Here is a 21,512-nt window from a genome sequence, read left to right on the forward strand (position 1 = left end):
TATATATATATATATATATATATACATACATCACACTCAATTTTTTACTGCATACCTTTGGTAAGTGCCGGAGTGAGAAGAGGTTTTAAAATAATTAGCGCATGCTTACTTTTACCGCATGCCTTTGGTAAGCGCAAGAGCGAGAAGAGGTTTTAAATTAATTAGCGCCCCGGCGGTAATTCAAGGAAATACGGTACCTCCGTAATAACCAACATTCGAATGCAGTAGTGTAGTAGGCCTAAGTATTCACTGAAAACCAAGCAGAGGATTTTTTTAACAATACCATACTTCATATTTTTGGCCAGTGCACACAGTTTGAATGAATCCATTTGGCGTGTTTGTCTTTATGAGTATGCAAAATATATGCTTAGTATTAGAACAGGAGGAGATTCAAATGTATCGTGAATGCAGAACTATAAGCTGCTACATTTTTCCGGCTTATAAGAGTGCGGCTGATTTTTTTTGTTAAATTTTAAAAACACAAGAAAATACAACGACAAGGTGTTATATTGTTTGTACTATGGTGCCATCTTTTGTACAAGTTCGCTCATTGCAGGTCCTTCCATTTACCGATAGTGTTTTTTGTTTCTGTTTCCAAATGGAACGCCATTTAGTCTTCTAACCGTCCATAGTGTTTCAACTCGTTTGGATTCTTCATTCTTCACTCCAAGCAATGTTTGTAAGTTTTCCAATAAAACTAAAACAATTCTTACTTACCGAACCGTCCCATGTGTGATGTCTGTAGGAATAAAGTTAAAGTGCCAATGATTGTCACACACACACTATGTGTGGCGAAATTATTCGCTGCATTTGACCCATCACCCTTGTTCACCCACTGCCCAGGAGAGCAGCGAGCAGCAGTAGTGGCCGCGCCCGGGAATCATTTTTGGTGATCACGCTAGCGTTGTTAGCATCAACTGATATGCTAACACGTTTACGAGTGTCAGTGTTAGTGTTATTAACGTACAACGGCTTTCTTCTTGTATTGTTTCAGTTTCACAAATTCCCTGGTAAAATCACCAAAACGTCATTTTGGAGTTATTGAGTCTGTTTAGCTGGTTGGTCCATGACGATGACTTCTGTTTTGTTTGATTATCTGTTTTACTGCCTTGTTACAGACAGCGTTTGGAAACAATTAAGGTACGTAAATAAACATTTACAGAATATTTATGTGTAAATAACTAATTTCACAACGTATATATTTGCTTCTTTTAGTCCGGTGCGGCTAATATATGGAAAGCTTTTCCACCTATAATGTATTGGGTGCGCTCTATAGTCCGGAAACACGGTAATCATTTAGCACTCAGTATTATTATCAAATCTGAGAGGGTTCTGAAGCCACTGTTTCTGCGTCTATAAGTAGCACGTTTGGAATCTACACGCAAACTGGCACAGATACGCACAATCGGCAGTGAGAAAGGAGGGGATTGCGCTGCGATGATAGACGAATATTTCATGTGTCAACATATTTGAATGGTTATGAATAAAAAATATTAGACACATCGTCTGTTCAGCATAAACATTTTATGATTTTACAGCTGCTGGATCATTTAAAAGGCGGATGAAAACAAATTCAATTACCGTATTTCCTCGAATAGCCGCAGGGTATGTAATATGCGCCTGCCTTGAATTACTGCCGGGTCAAACTCGCTTCCCAAATTTATTAGCGCATGCTTACTTTTACCGCCAGGTTTATAGTCGTTACGTCACGAGTGGCGCTTTCCCTGTCATCGTTTCCAAAATAGCGGAGGAGTTTCTTTTGCTTTTACTATGTGTAAACCAGGGGTCTTGTTCCACAGCCATACAGATCACACTGATGGTTGTGATATAAAACGACTTTAACACTTTTACTAATATGCGCCACACTTTGTGAACCCACACCAAACACATTTCTGGAGAACATTGGCTCTGTAATACATTATAAACGCAACATAAGAATTATTCAGAATTCCAATGCATCCATGACTCTTGCGTCGGTTGAGGTGGGCGGGGTTGCGGGTGCGTCATGGATGCATTGGAATTCTGGGTAATTCTTATGTTGCGTTTATAATGTGTTACGGAGCCAATGTTCTCCAGAAATGTGTTTGGTGTGGGTTCACAGAGTGTGGCGAATATTAGTAAGAGTGTTAAAGTTGTTTATATCACAACCATCAGTGTAAAAGGTATGGCTGTTGACCAAGTATGCATGGCAATCTCGTATCAGAAGCAGCGATATGCATGCGTCCGGCCGGCACGCAGATAGCATGGTGTAAAGGTGAGCGCGAAGACACGTTGTAGAGCAGTGGTCCGCAACCACCGGGCTGCGGCAGAATTTTAAATTTTTTTTTAATCACGCTCAATTTTTTTACCGCATGCCATTGGTAAGCGCAGGGGTGAGACAAGGTTTTAAAATGATTAGCGCCTGCTTACTTTTACCGCATGCCTTGAATAAGCGCAGGAGTGAGAAGAGGTTTTAAATAAATTAGCGCCCCGGTGGCTATTCACGGAAATACGGTATTATGATTTGGTATCTGCTGGTTATTTAAAATTGTTTTAATGGTGTTCGTTATTTCATATAGTAAATATATTTGATATAATATAATACACTATATTATTAGTATAGTAAAAAAAATATATTTTCTTGCAACATGTATTATTTGAATTTGGATCATTCCGGCGCATCAAGTCAGTGATGGATTATTAAAAATAAAAAATAAATGTTTTATTTTCTAGCTAGCGCTTCAATATAGTCCAGATTATTTTTCTGTGCTGCATGTTCCACAACATAAATAATACGGCACCATTTGGAGCATTTGATTCCATGGATGAGGAGAGAAATTAGTGTTGTCATGGTTACGGCACCACTTTTTTAAAATCAATTTGTAGATTACTCTCAATATGCCTACTAAAAGTACTCACAATTTTACACACATAACTTGGAACTTATTTGGATTTTAATAGATCAGGCCCTTAAAGTCTTATTTTCTTTTATATTTGCAATATTGGGGTCTTAAGGTGAGAAGGCTTTTATTATGTTAAAAAACATTAACAGTTATTTTCTGCTCCAACTGTGAAAATATCCAATTTAAAAATGAACAGCAAACAACAAGGGAGTACTGTAATCTTAATGTCTGCTATCAACAACAAAACTTTAATAAATGTCATGATAAGTTTAACAATTTGTGAGTAAAACTGAATTGACTCACTTTCAGGGGGGATCCTGTCCTTGTGGGGACACCCTGACAGGCTGCGATGGTGGGGGTAGAGGCCGGTCACGTGACCTGTCCCGTCACACCCCGGAGTGGGACACTTGATCTCCCGCTTCTCCGGCCGACTGCTCTCTGCGAGGACGGGAAGGAGGACAAGATGGAGGACAAAAGCAAGTTAGCGCCATCAGACAGTCTGCTTGGCAGAGCATGAAATCTAGACATGGTTCTGATTTCACCATCTGTGTCTGTTCTTTTCGTCTGATGCGGATGTCTTTAATAACGCAATGATGATGATATTTATGTGTTGAAAAGATCCCGGCTCTTTTTTTCATTCACAGCTCGGTTTCGATGCAAACGACAGTATCAGAGAGATAATATGTGTTTTTTTTTTTTCTGTTGTTGCCGATTGTTTTTGCCTATTTTGTTGCCACACACCTCAAGTCATGTCACTTTTTAAATCTAAATTTAAAAAATACTGCTAAAAATAAGTTGTCGGTATCTTGTATGGACAACACGGTGCATATATACTGTATATGTACCGTATATATATTTTTTGTAAATCAAAATTTGAAAAATATAGGTAGAGATAAGTTATCTGTATCTTGTATATAAAACATTGTGCATTAATATATATATATATATATATATATATATATATATATATATATATACACACACATATACATATATATGTATATATACATATATATATATTTTTTCAAATACATTTAAAAAATATAATTTAGATATTTTTAAATCAAAATTTTAAAAATATAGGTATAAAAAAAGTTATCTATATCTTCAACATTGTGCATATATGTATATATATATATATATATATATATATATATATACAAATTAAATCACATTTAAAAAAATATATAGGTATGAATAAGTTATCTGTATCTTGAAAATAAAATTTAGATATTTTTGAAATCAAAATTTCAAAAATAAAGGTATAAAAAAGTTATCAATATCTTGAACATTGCGCATACATATATATATATATATATATATATATATATATATATATATATATATATATATATATATATATACACAGTATATATGGGTGTATCACAGTATAAAACTTTTATATAACTTTTTTTTAATCAAAAATTATATAGGTATAAATACGTTATCCGTATCTTCAAAATGAAACATTGTGCATATAGACATTTTTTTAAATAAACAAATAAAAATATAGGTATAGGTATAAGTAAGTTATCTGTCTCTTCAAAATAAAGCATTATGCATATATATATATATATATATATAGATATATAAGTTATTTGTATCTTGCAGATATCGCAGTAGACACGTTATGGATACCAATAAGAAAATGCGGAAGTACAGAAGGTTGGATGCGTAAACAAAGGCACTCGCTGTCTGGTAACCGAGCAACACAGGAAGTGATTACTGGCAGCCAATCAGGTAACAGTATCAGCTATCAAGTTTGGTTGCCTGGCGGTTGATTCTTTGCATGGAGCGAGACCACTCATGGTCTGTAAATGATGCAAGGCGCTCGTTCTTCATATCTATCACTAGGGGTGGGCGATACGGCTGAAAACTACAGATGTCCGATAATGGCTTTTTTGCCGATATTCCGATATTGTCCAACTCGTAATTACCGATACCGATATCAACCGATAACGATGTATACAGTCGATTCCGATATTGTCCAACTCTTAATCACCGATACCGATATCAACCGATAACGGTGTATACAGTCGTGGAATTAACACATTATTATGCCTAATTTTGTTGTGATGCCCCGCCGGATGCAAATTGGTGTATATTGTAGCATCCCAGAAGGGTTAGTGCTGCAAGGCGTTCTGGGTATTTATTCGGTTGTGTTTATATTGTGTTACGGTGCGGATGTTCTCCCGAAATGTGTTTGTCATTCTTGTTTGGTGTGGGTTCACAGTGTGGCGCATAATTGTAACAGTGTTAAAGTTCTTTATATGGCCACCCTCAGTGTGACGTGTATGGTTGTTGACCAAGTATGCGTTGCATTAACTTGTTTGTGTGAAAAGCCGTAGATATTATGTTATTGGGCCGGCACGCAAAGGCAGCGCTTTTAAGGTTTATTGGCACTCTGTACTTCTCCCTATGTCCGTGTACACAGCGGCGTTTTAAAAAGTCAGACATTTTACTTTATTTAAAACCGATACCGATAATTTTGAAACCGATACCGATAATTTCCGATATTACATTTTAAAGCATTTATCGGACATCTCTACTGAAAACTGTATCACAATATCAGTGTTTTGTATCGGTCGATATCCAAAATTATTTATATTTGTAATGAACTGTAGAAAATAAAGAAATAAGGAGATGAATACATTTTATTGTAAAAGTCACTTTTGTGATTATAATCCCTCAGCTGTCAAGGAAATGTCAACACAAGCATGGAAAACAATAAGCTCTTAAAATTAAGGAATATTTACGTTAAAGTACCAATGATTGTCACACACACACAGGAAGTGTGGCGAAATTATTCTCTGCATTTGACCCATCAACCTTAAACATCCCCTGGGAGGTGAGGGGAGCAGTGAGCAGCAGCCCGGGTATCATTTTTGGTGATTTAATCCCCAATTCCAACCCTTGATGCTGACTGCCAAACAGGGCGGTAATGGGACCCATTTTTATAGTCTTTTGTAAGAAATGCTTTGTAAAGTGTAAGAAAGTATTGCAAAGTGTGAAAATAAAACCCGACTGTAAGGGTTCACAAAGATTGTTAGACACTAAGCATTCATTTAACTGCTGTGCGATAATTTGTTTGACGATTTTAGAGATAAAGGGTAGGTGCGACACCAGCTAGTGGCTTAGCAGGAGGTCAGAATCGAGGTTAGAGAGGAAGTCACAGCTATAGTCTAAATGGTGAGCATGGCTAATTTGGTGTAGTGCTAGCGCTCTTGCCTTGCATCTTTTACAGACCACGTTGGTCTGACTACGGTCCTTTTTGAAAAAACCCAAAAACTGTCCAGGTGACTTTTAAGCTTTTATCCACCATTTACTTCATTTTAACTTTCTCTTCTCACTCCATGCAATAAATCAAGATAGTTGATACTGTCACCCGATTGGCTGTTAGCTTGGTCTGCGATCACTTCCTTTGTTGCTCGGTCAAAAGAGAGCGAGTGCGTTTGTTTGTGCAACCAAACTTGCCTCCATACTCCCATAAACATTATTGAATGTTTTATCGAACGCATTTGTGGGGGGCCGTGGCCTGCGGACCTGCAGCGGCCGCAAGATTAGTGACAGATGCGTAGATGACACAACTGTGAGTGTTTGTCTCATCACCTGTCGCTCTGTTAAAGACAGCAGTCGGGAAGGAGAGGAGATGGTTGATGGTGGAGAACGAGCGAAAGACTCTAAAATGGCTGAAAAGCACAATTTATTGAAAAATAAATCATTGTTCACCAATATGAACACGGCGGTCCAGAGAACCCGGAGGAGCAAGACCTCCACAGCATTGTTTACTGATATGGTTTTATCACCGAGGCCCTAGTTCTCCCAGAGTAATTAGCCAGTCGTACCTTTGAAGTAGCTCTTCCTGATGACGTCCAGGTGCTTGGGCCGGTCCTCCAAGGTGAAGTACCTCTGATGCTGGATGTCGGACACACCCAGGAGCTCCCTGGGCCCGCCGGGCTTCACCTGCTCCGCCTTGAGGGCGATGGCTTGTTCCAGGAGGCCCAGGTTTCCTCGGGTCATGTCGAACATCTCCGACTCGTCGGTGACGGCGGAGCGCTGGGACAGGCTGTCCTCATCGTCGTCGCCCTGGTCTAGCTCCAGGTCCTTGTCCTCGGACTTGTCGGAGTGGACCTCGATGATGTCGGGGGAGGCGGTAGGAGACATCTTGTGGATGTGGAAGTTGCCGTTGGGCGAGTAGTCCTCCAGCGGACTGACCATGTGGGAGATGTACTTCAGAAGTGGGCTGGCCTTGTAGTTGTGGAGCGCGCCCAGCGGACTGGTCCCAGTCAGGCTGTAGTCCTGGTGGGCCTTGTAGACCCTGGGGACTTCGGTCTTCATGTTTGTTCCCTGAGCTGCTGTGATGCTGGTGATGGTGCAGACGGCAGTTGACTCCTTCACGTCCTCGTCTTCGTCCTCTTCCGGAGTCAGCGACATGTGCCGCGTTGCCGTCTCCTGGTCTTGGTCCGCCGCGGGATCCTGGTGGACCCGGTCAGGCTGTCCCGCGTCCTCCTCTTCCATCTCCTGACCTACTTCTGCTTCCTCCGTGTAGGCCATGTCTCCGTCTTGCTCCCCGTCTACCTTTTCGCCCTCTTCGGCAGCCAGTGTGACATCCCCCCCAGTCTCCATGGCAACAGCCGCAGCTGGAGCGCCGTCGTCGCTGGCGGGCACTCGGCCGAGGTGGAGGAGAGAGTTGGCCACTTCTTCCGCGTTCTGGGAGGGCGAGGGACATTCCTGCCTCGCCTCGATGATGACACACTCGTCTTCTGTGGGAACACGCACAACTATTGTTATTATTGTTATTATGATTGTTATTAATATAAATATTGCTATTATTATTATCATTGCTATTATTATTATTGTTATTATCATAACTTGTATTATCATTGTTATTATCATATTTGTATTATTATATGTATCATTATAATTGTTATTGACCTTATTATTATTGCTAATATTAATAATATTGTCATTATTATTAATATTGTTATCATTATACATGTTATTATAATTGTTATTATCATGATCATTATTATGGCCCCGCGATGAGGTGGTGACTTGTCCACCTTCTGCCCGATTGTAGCTGAGATAGGCACCAGCGCCCCCCGTGACCCCAAAAGGGAATAAGCGGTAGAAAACGGATGGATGAATGGATTATTATTATTGAGATTATTAACAATTATGTTATTATCATTAATATTGTTATTATTATCAACATTATTGTTATTCTTTTTATTGTTATATTACTGTCATCATCGTTATTGTTATTATTATTGCTACTATCATTATTGTTATAATTCTTGCTATTATTAATATTGATATTATTATTATTGTTGTTATCATCATTATTGTTATTATTCTTATTATTATTGTTTTTATTAGTAGTATGGTTATTATTATTGTTATTATAGTCATTGTTATTAAAATTGTTATTATTATTATTGTTACTAGTAGTGTTATTATTATTATTATCATCATAATCGTTACTATTATTGTTACCAGTATTGTTATTATCATTGGTATTACTATTGATATTATTATTATTGTTATTATTATTATTATTATTGCTATTGGTATTGTTATTATTAATATTATTACTATATTGTTGTTATCATTATTATTATTGGTATTATCGTTATTGTTATTATCATTATTATTATTGTTATTATCATTAGCAGGATCGTTATTGATAATATTATTATTGTTATCATTTTTTACTATTATTGTTATTATAATAGCTATTATTATATTTTGTTATTAATATTTTTATTATTATTATGATTGTTGTTATTATGATTGTTAGAATTATTATTGTTTTGCTGCCAATGGGACTGGTGCTTTACAGAGAGTAAATGGGACAATGAAAAAGGACCTCCAAATTCTTCAGGACAACCTAAAATCAAAAGCCTGGAGGTTGGGTCTTGGGCGCAGTTAGGTGTTCCAACAGGACAATGACCCCAAACACACGTCAAAAGTGGTAAAGGAATGGCTAAATCAGGCTAGAATTAAGGTTTTACAATGGCCTATTTTAGTCCTGTAAATTAAGCATGTTGAGTTGGGCGTATGTCAGCATGTGGCCCCACTTTTAACTCTTTTTCAAACGCTTATTGCAAACGCTTATTAACAGTAAGTCATTATTTGACTTAGTCATTATTTTGTCTTAGTGACTTAGTCATTATTTTGATTAGTAAATATTGACTTACTAAGACAAAATAATGACATACTTAGTATCTCAGGTAACTAGGACTGTTTTGTGTTTTGTTTTTGCTTTACGGAAAAAAATATCGAGATATATATTGTATATTGCCACTCAGCATACGGAGCGGAAAACACAACCAAAAATTTAAGGCTTCTTCACGCGACGAAGCCGGCCTACTTCACCACAGTCTGTAGTGTATTGCCCCCCCAGGCAGTGGTGTGATGCAGACGTAATGGAGGCGACAGGCCAAATTACACTTTTCCTTTCACCCACCCAGCCCCTCTACCCTGGAGAGACACCACCTTCACTAACAAATTTTCTGGGGGAAACATGTTAAATCTTATTTGTGAAAAGTAATCCCCCGAGTCCTATTTCAAACAGTCCGCTCATTTGAGCAGGAAAACACCATCTTTGTTTTCTACCTGTCAACTGTCAGTTTAGGCTTCTCGCCGGCTACTCATCACCACTTCAAGATGGAGGCCGAATTTCTCACGTCAGGTCAGCCAATGCTGCCACTACTTATAAGATGTCTGTCAGCAAGTATCAAAATGTATGATTTTTAGATATAAACATACAAAAATTAGGTAAAAAGCTATAAGAGATGTTTGCATACTTCCAAGCATCAAAATCCATGAATTTTAGGTTTAAACATGACAATTTAGCTAAGAAGCTAGCATAAAACGTTAGCACGTTGACATAGGACAATAAAAAACGTAACTTTTATTAGACAGGGCGAGACAAAAAAAAAATACCTTCTGCTGCGACAACTGTGTCCTTCTGTGTTTCTTCTTCTTCTTGTCCACTCTGCGTCTCCTCTTCCTCTCCAGGGGTCAGGTCTTCCTCGGTCTTCTTCTCCTCCTCGTCCTCCTTGCTCTCTCCATCCCTCTCGCCGTCTCCGTCGGCCTCGCTGCTGGCGTCGCTTTCCGCGCTGAAGCCCTCGTCCAGGGCCAGTTTCAGGGGGTGGGACTTTCTCTTGGACGCCGAGCGCTCCTCTTCCTGCTCCTGTCCCGACTCCGCCTCCTCCAGGCGGCGCTTTCTGGCGACGGGGCAGCCCAGAATGCTGAAGCGAGAGAGGAGAGAAGGTGTGATTAAAAGAAAAAAAAAAGTTCGAGATTCAGCACTGAAAAATCAAAAACAAGTGGTGGCCATTTTGAAAATATTCATGTTCAAAACCTATACAAGATATATATATATTTTTTTTAACGTTTGGGGCTTCCCTCAAGTTTGGGTTTAAGTAAAAAAAATTAGTCATACATGATTATTTTTAAATTTTTTATTCAACTGTAGATCAACTTCAGGTCAACAGTCGATATAAAGTAAACCCTGTTACATAAGATATACAAATGGGTCTATAATTCATAACAACATTGATTTTAATGAATTGCTATTTATGAAATTACAAAATTAGGTAAAAAGCTAGCAAAAAATGTTAACATGCTACTATAAGAGACGTTAGCATACTTCCAAGAAGGCGCCAAGCATTAAAAGCCATGATTTTTAAGTTCTAACATACAAACCATGTTTCCGTATAGGTTGGGAAATTGTGTTAGATATAAATATAAATGGAATACAATGATTTGCAAATCATTTTCAGCCCATATTCAGTTGAATATGCTACAAAGACAACATATTTCATGTTCAATTTGATAAACATTTTTTTTTGTTGCAAATAATCATTAACTTTAGAATTTGATGCCAGCAACATGTGACAAACAAGTTGGGAAAGGTGGCAATAAATACTGATAAATTAGAGGAATGCTCATCAAACACTTATTTGGAACATCCCACAGGGGTGCAGGCTAATTGGGGACAGGTGGGTGCAATGATTGGGTATAAAAGCAGCTTCTATAAAATGGTAAGTAATTCACAAACAAGGATGGGGCGAGGGTCACCAATTTGTAAGCAAATTGTCGAACAGTTTTAGAACAACATTTCTCATCAAGCTATTGCAAGGAATTTAGGGATTTTACCATCTACGGTCCGTAAAATCATCAAAAGGTTCAGAGAATCTGGAGAAACCACTGCACGTAAGCGATGATACAACTGACTATTGATCCCTCAGGCGGTACTGCATAAAAAACCGACATCAGTATGTAAAGGATATCACCACACGGGCTCAGGAACACTTCATAAAACCACTGTCAGTAACTTCAGTTGGTCGCTACATCTGTAAGTGCAAGTTAAAACACCACTATGCAAAGCAAAACCCATTTATCAACAACACTAAGGACCGCAGCTGGCTTCGCTGGGCCCGAGCTCATCTAAGATGGTCTGAGGCAAAGTGGAAAAGTGTTCTGTGGTCTAACGAGTCCACATTTCAAATTATATTTGGAAACTATGGATGTGGTGTCCTCCGGAACAAGAGGAAAATAATCATCCGGATTGTTATAGGCGCAAAGTTGAAAAACCAGCATCTGTGATGGTATGGGGTGTATTAGTGCCCAAGGCATGGGTAACATATACATCTGTGAAGGCACCATTAATGCTGAAAGGTCCATAGAGGTTTTGGAGCAACATATGTTGTGATCCAAGCAACGTTATCATGGACGCCCCTGCTTATTTCAGCAAAATAATGCCAAGCCACATGTTACATCAGTGTGGTTTCGTCGTAAAAGAGTGTGGGTACTTTCCTGGCCCGCCTGCAGTCCAGACATGTCTACCATCGAAAATTTGTGGCGCATTATGAAGCGTAAAATACGACAGCGGAGACCCCGGACTGTTGATGACTAAAGCTCTACATAAAACAAGAATGGTAAAGAATTCCACTTTCAAAGCTTCAACAATTAGTTTCCTCAGTTCCCAAACGTTTATTGAGTGTTGTTAAAAGAAAAGGTTATGTAACACAGTGGTGAACATGCCCTTTCCCAACTACTTTGGCACATGTGGCAGCCATGAAATTCTAAGTTAATTATTATTTGCAAAAAAAAATAAAGCTTATGAGTTTGAACATCAAATATGTTGTCTTTTTAGCATATTCAACTGAATATGGGTTGAAACGGATTTGCAAATCATTGTATTCCGTTTATATTTATATCTAACAATTTCCCAACGTCAATGGAAACGGGGTTTGTACAAAATTAGCTAACGAGCTAGCATAAAATGGTAACATGCTACTACAATAGACGTTATCATACTTTTAAGATGGCGCCAATCATTAAAAGCCATGATTTTTAGGTTTAAACATACAAAATTAGCTAACGAGCTAGCATACAATGTTAACATGCTACTATAACAGATGTTAACACACTTCAAAGATGGCGCCATGATATTTAGATATAAACGTACAAAATTAGCTAACGAGCTAACATACAATGTTAACATGCTACTATAAGAGACGTTAGCCTACTTCCAAGATGGCGCCAAGCATCAAAGTCCATAATTTTTAGGTAAAAACGTACAAAAGAAGCTAAAAAGCTAGCATAAAATGTTAACATGCTAGAAATAGCATGTTAATATAGGAGACATTGGTTGAGATACTTCTAAGATGGCACCAAGTATCAAATTCTATGATTTTTATGTATAAATACACAAAGTAAGCTAAAAAGCTAACAGAAAATGGTAAAATGCTAACGTAAGGGTTAGCATTTTACCATTATAAGAGATGTTAATATACTTCCAAGATGGCATCAAGCATCAAAATCCATAATTCTTTGGTATAAACATAAAAAATAAGCTAAAAAGCTAGCATAAAACGTTAACATGCTAACAATAGCATGCTAATACAAGAGACATAGGTTAAGATAGTTCTAAGAAGACACCAAGTATTAAAAGCCAGGATTTTTCAGTTTAAACATACAAAATAAGCTAAAAAGCTGGCATAAAACGGTAACATGCTAACATTAGCATGCTAGTATAAGAGACGTTAGCATACTTACAAGACGACATCAAGCATCAAAATCCATCATTTTTAGGTATAAACTTACAAAATAAGATAAAAAGCTAGCATAAAATGTTAACATGCTAATATAGGAGACATTGGTTAAGATACTTCAAAGATGGCACCAAGTATCAAATTCTATGATTTGTATGTATAAATACACAAAATAAGCTAAAAAGCTAACAGAAAATGGTAAAATGCTAACGTTAGCGTTAACATTTTACTATTATAAGAGATGTTAATATACTTCCAAGCATCAAAATCCATAATTCTTTGGTATAAATATAAAAAATAAGCTAAAAAGCTAGCATAAAACGTTAACATGCTAACAATAGCATGCTAATACAAAAGACATAGGTTAAGATAGTTTTAAGAAGACACCAAGAATTAAAAGGTAGGATTTGTCTGTTTAAACATACAAAATAAGCTAAAAAGCTAGCATAAAACGGTAACATGCTAACATTAGCATGCTAAGAGACGTTAGTATACTTCCAAGATGACATCAAGCATCAAAATCCATAATTTTTAGGTACAAACATACAAAATAAGCTAAAAAGCTAGCATAAAATGTTAACATGCTAATATAGGAGACATTGGTTAAGATACTTCTAAGATTGCACCAAGTGTCAAATTCTATATTTATGTATAAAAATACAAAATAAGCTAAAAAGCTAGCATAAAACGGTAACATGCTAACATTAAAATGCTAAAATAAGAGACGTTAAAATACTTCCAACATGGCATTAAGCATCAAAATCCATAATTTATTGGTATAAACAGACAAAATAAGCTAAACAGCAAAAAGGTAGCATAAAATGTTAATTCCCCATAAAAACATTCCTAAGTGTAATATTTGATGAAGTTTGGTAGGGAAGGGATGCAGACAGCCCCATTCCTGGGTGGATCTCACATAAGAGGAAGAGAGGTGGCGCAGGCGGGGAGGATTTAATAATTTTGCAATGCAGTCTGCTGAAAATTACGGAAAGAGCCACTCTCTACACAGCATGGTGCTGTGGTCAAAGTTGGAATTGCCATAAAATACATTTTAAGGTATTCAACACTCAAATGTCATATTTGTCATGTGTCGTGTATCAGGCAAATGATACTAATTGGAGCCTTAAAGGGCTACTGAAACCCACTACTACCGACCACGCAGTCTGATTTATATATCAATGATGAAAATATTAACATTGCAACACATGCCAATACGGCCTTTTTTGTTGACTAAATTGCAATTTTTAATTTCCCGCAAGTTTTTTGTTGAAAACGTCGTGGAATGATGACGTGTGCGCGTGATGTCACGGACTGTCGGGGAATATTAGCGCTGCACCACTCGCGGCTAAAAGTCGTCTTGCTTTAACCGCATAATTACACAGTATTTTGGACATCTGTGTTGCTGAATCTTTTGCAATTTGTTCATTTAATAATGGAGACTATAAAGAACAATGCTGATGGTGGAAAGCGGTGGAGTGCAGCTGTCTTTAGCACCGAGACACAGCCGGTGTTTCTTTGTTTGTTTTCTCTACGCCAACCAGAATGTTTTTGGATGGGGAAATTGTGATATATACTGTATCTTACCGGAGACATCATTGGATTACACGTCGTCCTGCAGCAGCTGTTTAAACGGCAGCTGTGAGCTTGGCTCCTCGGCTTCTCTCTGAGACACTGCCATCCGACCTCCAGGTATGTCTTTACAATCTTTAAAATCTCACTAAAACGATATTAAAACAATAAGCAGATAAGGTATCTTCCAAATTTATCCTAGTAAATGTGTCTAATGACAGCTGAAATGCTCACACTGCCGCCGGCCGGAGCCGTCGCTTTTATTTTATTTTTTTATTATTATTTTTTCTCCTAGTCCTTCACTATCAATATCATAATTCACAAATCTTTCATCCTCGCTCAAATTGATGGGGAAATTGTCGCTTTCTCGGTCCGAATTGCTCTTACTGCTGGATGCTCCCATTAAAAACAATGTGAATATGTGTGGAGCCCTGCAACTCGTGACGTCACGCACACACACTTCCGTTCTATTAGTGACCAAAAGTTGCGAACTTTATCATCGATATTCTCTACTAAATCCGTTCAGCAAAAATATGGCAATATCGCGAAATGATCAAGTATGACACATAGACGGGACCTGCTTGTCAGGGTTAGTTGGTGTTGAACCCCAAGATGCAGAGAAAGAGCCAGGCGTAGAATATGAAAACATGATTTAATTAAAACTACACAAGAACAAACAAAAAGCACGCACGTGGGCGGAATAACAAACTAAGGGAGCTAGCACTGGAAGCTAGAAAACAAAAAGGAACTTTAGCATGGAAGCTAGTGGATAGCAAACATAAACACTGGAAATAACTAATGCTAACAGAAACAGCTTACCGCTACGACGACCAGGACAAAATGTAGCATGACAGGTAATAGCTGTAACACAACGACACGACAGGTAGCACGACAAGAGTGACATGTGGCAACGACAATACAATGATCCAGCAACTGACACAAGACAAAGCAGGTACACATAGGAACAGGCTGATTGGCAACAGGTGTGGCCAGGTGCCAATCAGCCGCAGCTGAGGAGGAACACAGCACTCAGGGAACAAGACAGGAAGCTGACAAAATAAGAGCACTAGACAGGAACTAAAAACAGGAGATACTAAACACAGAGGAAACAGACAAATGCAGAGGAAAAAAACTAAAACATAGACAAACTGTCAGGGGAAAGCTTGACAGTGCTATTCCCGTTTGAATAAGAACATCTGGTTTCAGTCGTCCTGTAAATGGGTCAATAATTGATAACAACATTGATTTTAATTTGATATTATTTTGGGGAGAAATTAATGTTAAAAATTTTTTGGGGGAGGGTCCAAAACTTCTCACGTTCCATGTGTCAGGTAAATGAATCCCCTTCCCAGGGATCAAAAAGGTGTTAAAAATAAGTCAAAAATTATTATTATTTTTTTTCTTCCAATGCTCAAATTATTAGATCAACTTCAGATTTATCCGTCAAGTATATGTTTTTATTTTTTTATGCTCTTTTTGTCAAAGAACACTTTTTTTTTTTTAATGGCAAACGGGACAAGCAGTAGAAAATGGTTAGATGTTAGGACCACTTTTTATTAGTATTTTTACAAAGTGCCATGTTAAAAAATTGGCTCCAGGCCGCGCTTCGGACACCTGTGTGTGAGAAGGTGCTGAGGACAGGACACCAGGTCGCCTGAGGGGGGCGCCAAACTCACAAGTGATTGAGCGTAAGGCTTAATGAACGCCTTGAAGGCGGCGGGGGATGAAATCCAATAAAGTCTATTGTCACCTGGGCGCTTGAAGGAGGATCTGTGAACAGAGTGCGTGTGCCACGGCGACACGTGTAAACACCGCGCTAATGTCTGCCACACAATAAAGAGGCGTCACGAGCCAGCGAGCTCTCGTCGCGGCTGCTGGAGTGAAGCTCCGGGAAAAATCACTTTTCACACCTGCTGGAGCTTTTGTGCTCCTCGTCTGATTCGTGGCGCTTAGGCTCCTCTAAAAAGATATAGCGACTAAAGTGTGACCCCAGGGTGGCAGAAGTGTGCTTTTGATTGGATGCCATGTGCGTCTTTTGACGCCAAAACTGGAAATAAAAATGCCTCTATGCCTCATTTAGAAAACAAAATTCCTTTAAAGAGTACTCGGCCTGTATGTTATAGTTGATGGGCCTACTATCTGGAAACCGACATACTTCAAAGATTGCGCCAAGTATCCAAATACATGATCTTGTAGATTTAAACAGACAAAATTAGCTATAAAGCTAGCATAAAACATTAACATGCTAACATTAGCATGCCAGAATAAGATACATTGGTTAACAAACTCCTAAGATGGCCCACGTATCAAAATCCATGATTTGTAGGTATAAACATATACAATTTAGCTATGAAGCTAGCATAAAACATTAGCATGCTAATATCAGCATGCTAATATAAGAGACATTGGTTTGCATACTCCTAAGATGGTGCCAAGTATCCAAAATCTAGGATTTTTAGGTATAAACCTAGAAATTTACCTAAGAAGTTAGTATAAAACATTAGCATGCTAATAGAAGAAATATTAGCATACTTCCAAAATGGCCCCAAGCATCAAAATCCATGATTTGTAGGTTTAAACGAGCATAAAACATCAACATGCTGATATAAGAGATATTGGTTAGCATACTCCTAAGATGGAGCCAAGTATCAAAATATATGATTTTTTAGAAATAAACATACAAATTTAGCAAAGAAGTTAGCATAAAACATTGACATGCTTATATTAGCTAATATAAGAGACATTAGTTAGCATACTCCTAATATGGCACGAAGTATCAAAATCTATGATTTTTAAGTATAAATATACACATTTAGCTAAGAAGCTAGCATAAAACGTTAGCATGTTAAGAGAAGAAACTTTAGTATAGTCCTAATTTTGTGCCAAGTATCCATATCCATGATCTTGTAGATTTAAACAGGCGAAATTAGCTAAAAAGCTAGCATAAAACATTAACATGCTAACATTAGCATGCCAATATAAGATACATTGGTTAACAAACTCCTAAGATGGCCCAAGTATCAACATCCATGATTTGTAGGTTTAAACATACAAAATTAGCTAGAAAACTGGCATAAAACGCTAATATGCTAACATTAACATGCTAATATAAGAGACATTGGTTTGCATACTCCTAAGATGGTGCCAAGTATCCAAAATCTATGATTTTTAGGAATAAACATACACATTTAGCTAAGAAGTTAGTATAAAACATTAGCATGCTAATAGAAAAAATATTAGCATACTTCCATAGTGGCTCCAAGCATCAAAATCCATGATTTGTAGGTTTAAACATACACATTTAGCTAAGAAGCTAGCATAAAACATCAGCATGCTAACATTAGCGTGCTGATATAAGAGATATTGGTTAGCATACTCCTAAGATGGAGCCAAATATTAAAATCTATGATTTTTTAGAAATAAACATACAAATTTAGCAAAGAAGCTAGCATAAAACATAAGGATGTTAATAGAAGAAACTTTAGCATAGTCCTAAAATTGTGCCAAGTATCCATATCCATGATCTTGTAGATTTAAACGGACAAAATTAGCTAGAAAGCTAGCATAAAATGCTAACATGCTGACATTAACATGCTAATATAAGAGACATTGGTTAGCATACTCCTAATATGGCGCCAAGTATCAAAGTCTAAGATTATTAGTTATAAACATACACATTTAGCTAAGAAGCTATCTTAAAATGTTAGCATGCTAATAGGAGAAACTTTAACATAGTCCTAAGATGGCTCCAAGTATCAAAATCTATGATTTTTAGAAATAAACATATAAATTTAGCTAAGAAGCTAGCATAAAATGTCAACATACTAACATTAACATGCTAATATAAGGGACATTAGTTAGCATACTCCTGTAATGGCGCCAAGTATCAAAATCTATGCTTTTTAGGTATAAACATACACATTTAGCTAAGAAGTTAGTATAAAACATTAGCATGCTAAAAGAAGAAACTTTAGCATTTCCTAAGATGGCGCCAAGTATCCAAATCCATGATCTTGTAGATTTAAACAGACCAATTTAGCTAGAAAGCTAGCATAAAATGTTAACATGCTAACATTAGAATGCTAAAATAAGATACATTGGTTAACAAACTCCTAAGACGGCCCAAGTATCAAAATCCATGATTTGTAGGTTTAAACATATACAATTTAGCTAAGAAGCTAGCATAAAATATTAGCATGCTAATAGATGAAACTTTAGAATACTTCCAAAATGGCCTCAAGCATCCAAATCATGAATTGTAGGTTTAAACATACACAATTTGCTAAGAAGCTAGGATAAAATGTGAACACGCCAACATTAACATGCTAATATAAGAGACATTGGTTAGCATACTCCGAATGTGGCGCCAAGTATCAAAACCTAGGATTTTTAAGTACAAAGATACACGAAAATGTGAGTTTTGGCGACATGGTGCGTCTACAATGCTATCTAAGTCCTCGGTGCGTTTTGGTGGCATGAAGTGTCGACAACCCTATCTAATTCCTCATGAATGTGATTTTTGGGGGCGTGGCGCGTCGATAATGCTAACTAAGCCCTCGTAAAATGAGAGTTTTGGCGGCGTAGCGTGTCAACAATGCTATCTTAGACCTTTTGAATGTAAGTTTTGGCAGCATGGCGCGTCGACTGTGCTATCTAAGCCCTTGGTGAGTTTTGGCGTTGTGGCGCGTCTACAATGCTATCGAAGTCCACATGAATGTGAGTTTTGGCGCCGTGGCGCGTCGACTATGCTATATAAGTCTTTGTGAATGTGAGTTTTGGCGGCATGGCGCATAAGTCATTAATGTGAGTTTTGGCAGCATGGCGCTTAGAAAATACTATCTAAGTCTTCAGGAAGGTGAGTTTTGGCGTCGATAATGCTATCTAAGTTAGTGTTGGCGGCGTAGGGCGTCAACAATGCTATCTTATCCTGGTGAATGTGAGTTTTGGCGGCATGGCACATCAACAATGCTAACTAAGCCCTTGTTAATTTGAGTTTTGGCGCCGTGGCGTGTCGACAATGCTATATTAGTCCTTGTAAATGTGAGTTTTGGTGGCATGGCGCGCCGACTATGCTATCTAAGTCCTTGGTGAGTTTTGGCGTTGTGGCACGTCTACAGCGCTATCTAAGTCTTCATGAATGTGAGTTTTGGCGACATGACGTGTTGACTATGCTATATAAGTCTTTGTGAATGTGAGTTTTGGCGGCATGGCGCGTCTACAGCGCTATCTAAGTCTTCATTAATGTGAGTTTTGGCGGCATAGAGCGTTGGCAGTGCTATCTAAGCGCGTCTACAATACTATATAAGTCCTTGTGAATGTGAGTTTTGCCAACGTAGCGTGTCAACAATACTATCTACTCCTCGTGAATGTGAGTTTTGGCGGCGTGGCGCGTCGACTATGCTATATAATTCTTTGTGAATGTGAGTTTTGGCGGCGTGGCGCATAAGTCATTAATGTGAGTTTTGGCAGCATGGCGCTTAGAAAATACTATCTAAGTCTTCAGGAAGGTGAGTTTTGGCGTCGATAATGCTATCTAAGTTAGTGTTGGCGGCGTAGGGCGTCAACAATGCTATCTTATCCTGGTGAATGTGAGTTTTGGTGGGATGGCACATCAACAATGCTAACTAAGCCCTTGTTAATTTGAGTTTTGGCGCCGTGGCGTGTCGACAATGCTATATTAGTCCTTGTAAATGTGAGTTTTGGTGGCATGGCGCGCCGACTATGCTATCTAAGTCCTTGGTGAGTTTTGGCGTTGTGGCACGTCTACAGCGCTATCTAAGTCTTCATGAATGTGAGTTTTGGCGACATGACGTGTTGACTATGCTATATAAGTCTTTGTGAATGTGAGTTTTGGCGGCATGGCGCGTCTACAGCGCTATCTAAGTCTTCATTAATGTGAGTTTTGGCGGCATAGAGCGTTGGCAGTGCTATCTAAGCGCGTCTACAATACTATATAAGTCCTTGTGAATGTGAGTTTTGCCAACGTAGCGTGTCAACAATACTATCTACTCCTCGTGAATGTGAGTTTTGGCGGCGTGGCGCGTCGACTATGCTATATAATTCTTTGTGAATGTGAGTTTTGGCGGCATGGCGCATAAGTCATTAATGTGAGTTTTGGCAGCATGGCGCTTAGAAAATACTATCTAAGTCTTCAGGAAGGTGAGTTTTGGCGTCGATAATGCTATCTAAGTTAGTGTTGGCGGCGTAGGGCGTCAACAATGCTATCTTATCCTGGTGAATGTGAGTTTTGGTGGGATGGCACATCAACAATGCTAACTAAGCCGTTGTGAATTTGAGTTTTGGCGCCGTGGCGTGTCGACAATGCTATATTAGTCCTTGTAAATGTGAGTTTTGGTGGCATGGCGCGCCGACTATGCTATCTAAGTCTTTGTGAATGTGACTTTTGGCGACATGGCGCGCCGACTATAATATCTAAGTCCTTGGTGAGTTTTGGCGTTGTGGCGCGTGTACAGCGCTATCTAAGTCTTCATGAATGTGAGTTTTGGCGACATGACGTGTCGACTATGCTATATAAGTCTTTGTGAATGTGAGTTTTGGTGACATGACGTGTCGACAATGCTATCTAAGTCTTTGTGAATGTGAGTTTTGGCGACATGACGTGTCGACAATGCTATCTAAGTCTTCATTAATGTGAGTTTTGGCGGCATAGAGCGTTGACAGTGCTATCTAAGTCCTCGGTGAGTTTTGGCGGCGTAGTGCGTCTTTAATGCTATGTAAGTCCTTGTGAATGTGAGTTTTGCCAACGTAGCGTGTCAACAATACTATCTACTCCTTGTGAATGTGAGTTTTGCCGGCGTGGCGTGGCGCGTCTACAATGCTATCTAAGTCCTCGGTGAGTTTTGCCGGCGTACGCGTCGACAGTGCTATCTAAGTCTTCATGAATGTGAGTTTTGGCAACATGGCTTGTTGACTATGCTATCTAAGTCCTCTGTGAGTTTTGGCATTGTGGCGCGTCTACAATGCTAACTAAGCC

General features: G+C 38.4%; 1 protein-coding gene and 1 long non-coding RNA gene across 8 annotated transcripts in view; one reads left to right on the forward strand and one right to left on the reverse strand.

Annotated features, from left to right (window-relative positions):
- The window catches only part of LOC133554357 (uncharacterized), a 14,326-nt gene extending 10,825 nt beyond the window's left edge, over window positions 1-3,501 (forward strand). Inside the window, exon 2 of the long non-coding RNA XR_009807103.1 lies at window positions 3,192-3,501. This is a non-coding gene — a long non-coding RNA (uncharacterized LOC133554357). The remainder of the gene's footprint in view (window positions 1-3,191) is intronic.
- LOC133554356 (myelin transcription factor 1-like) overlaps window positions 1-21,512 on the reverse strand; it is a 180,734-nt gene that overhangs the window by 63,512 nt on the left and 95,710 nt on the right. For all 7 annotated transcript variants that reach the window (XM_061902981.1, XM_061902985.1, XM_061902982.1 and 4 more), the window contains 3 exons: window positions 9,831-10,138; window positions 6,728-7,645; window positions 3,186-3,320 (listed from right to left, as the gene is read on the reverse strand). In XM_061902981.1, coding sequence (XP_061758965.1) covers window positions 3,186-3,320; window positions 6,728-7,645; window positions 9,831-10,138 — 1,361 coding nt within the window. The remainder of the gene's footprint in view (window positions 1-3,185; window positions 3,321-6,727; window positions 7,646-9,830; window positions 10,139-21,512) is intronic.

This window comes from Nerophis ophidion, linkage group LG06, assembly GCF_033978795.1.
Source record: "Nerophis ophidion isolate RoL-2023_Sa linkage group LG06, RoL_Noph_v1.0, whole genome shotgun sequence".
In the NCBI taxonomy this organism is placed as follows: Eukaryota; Metazoa; Chordata; class Actinopteri; order Syngnathiformes; family Syngnathidae; genus Nerophis; species Nerophis ophidion.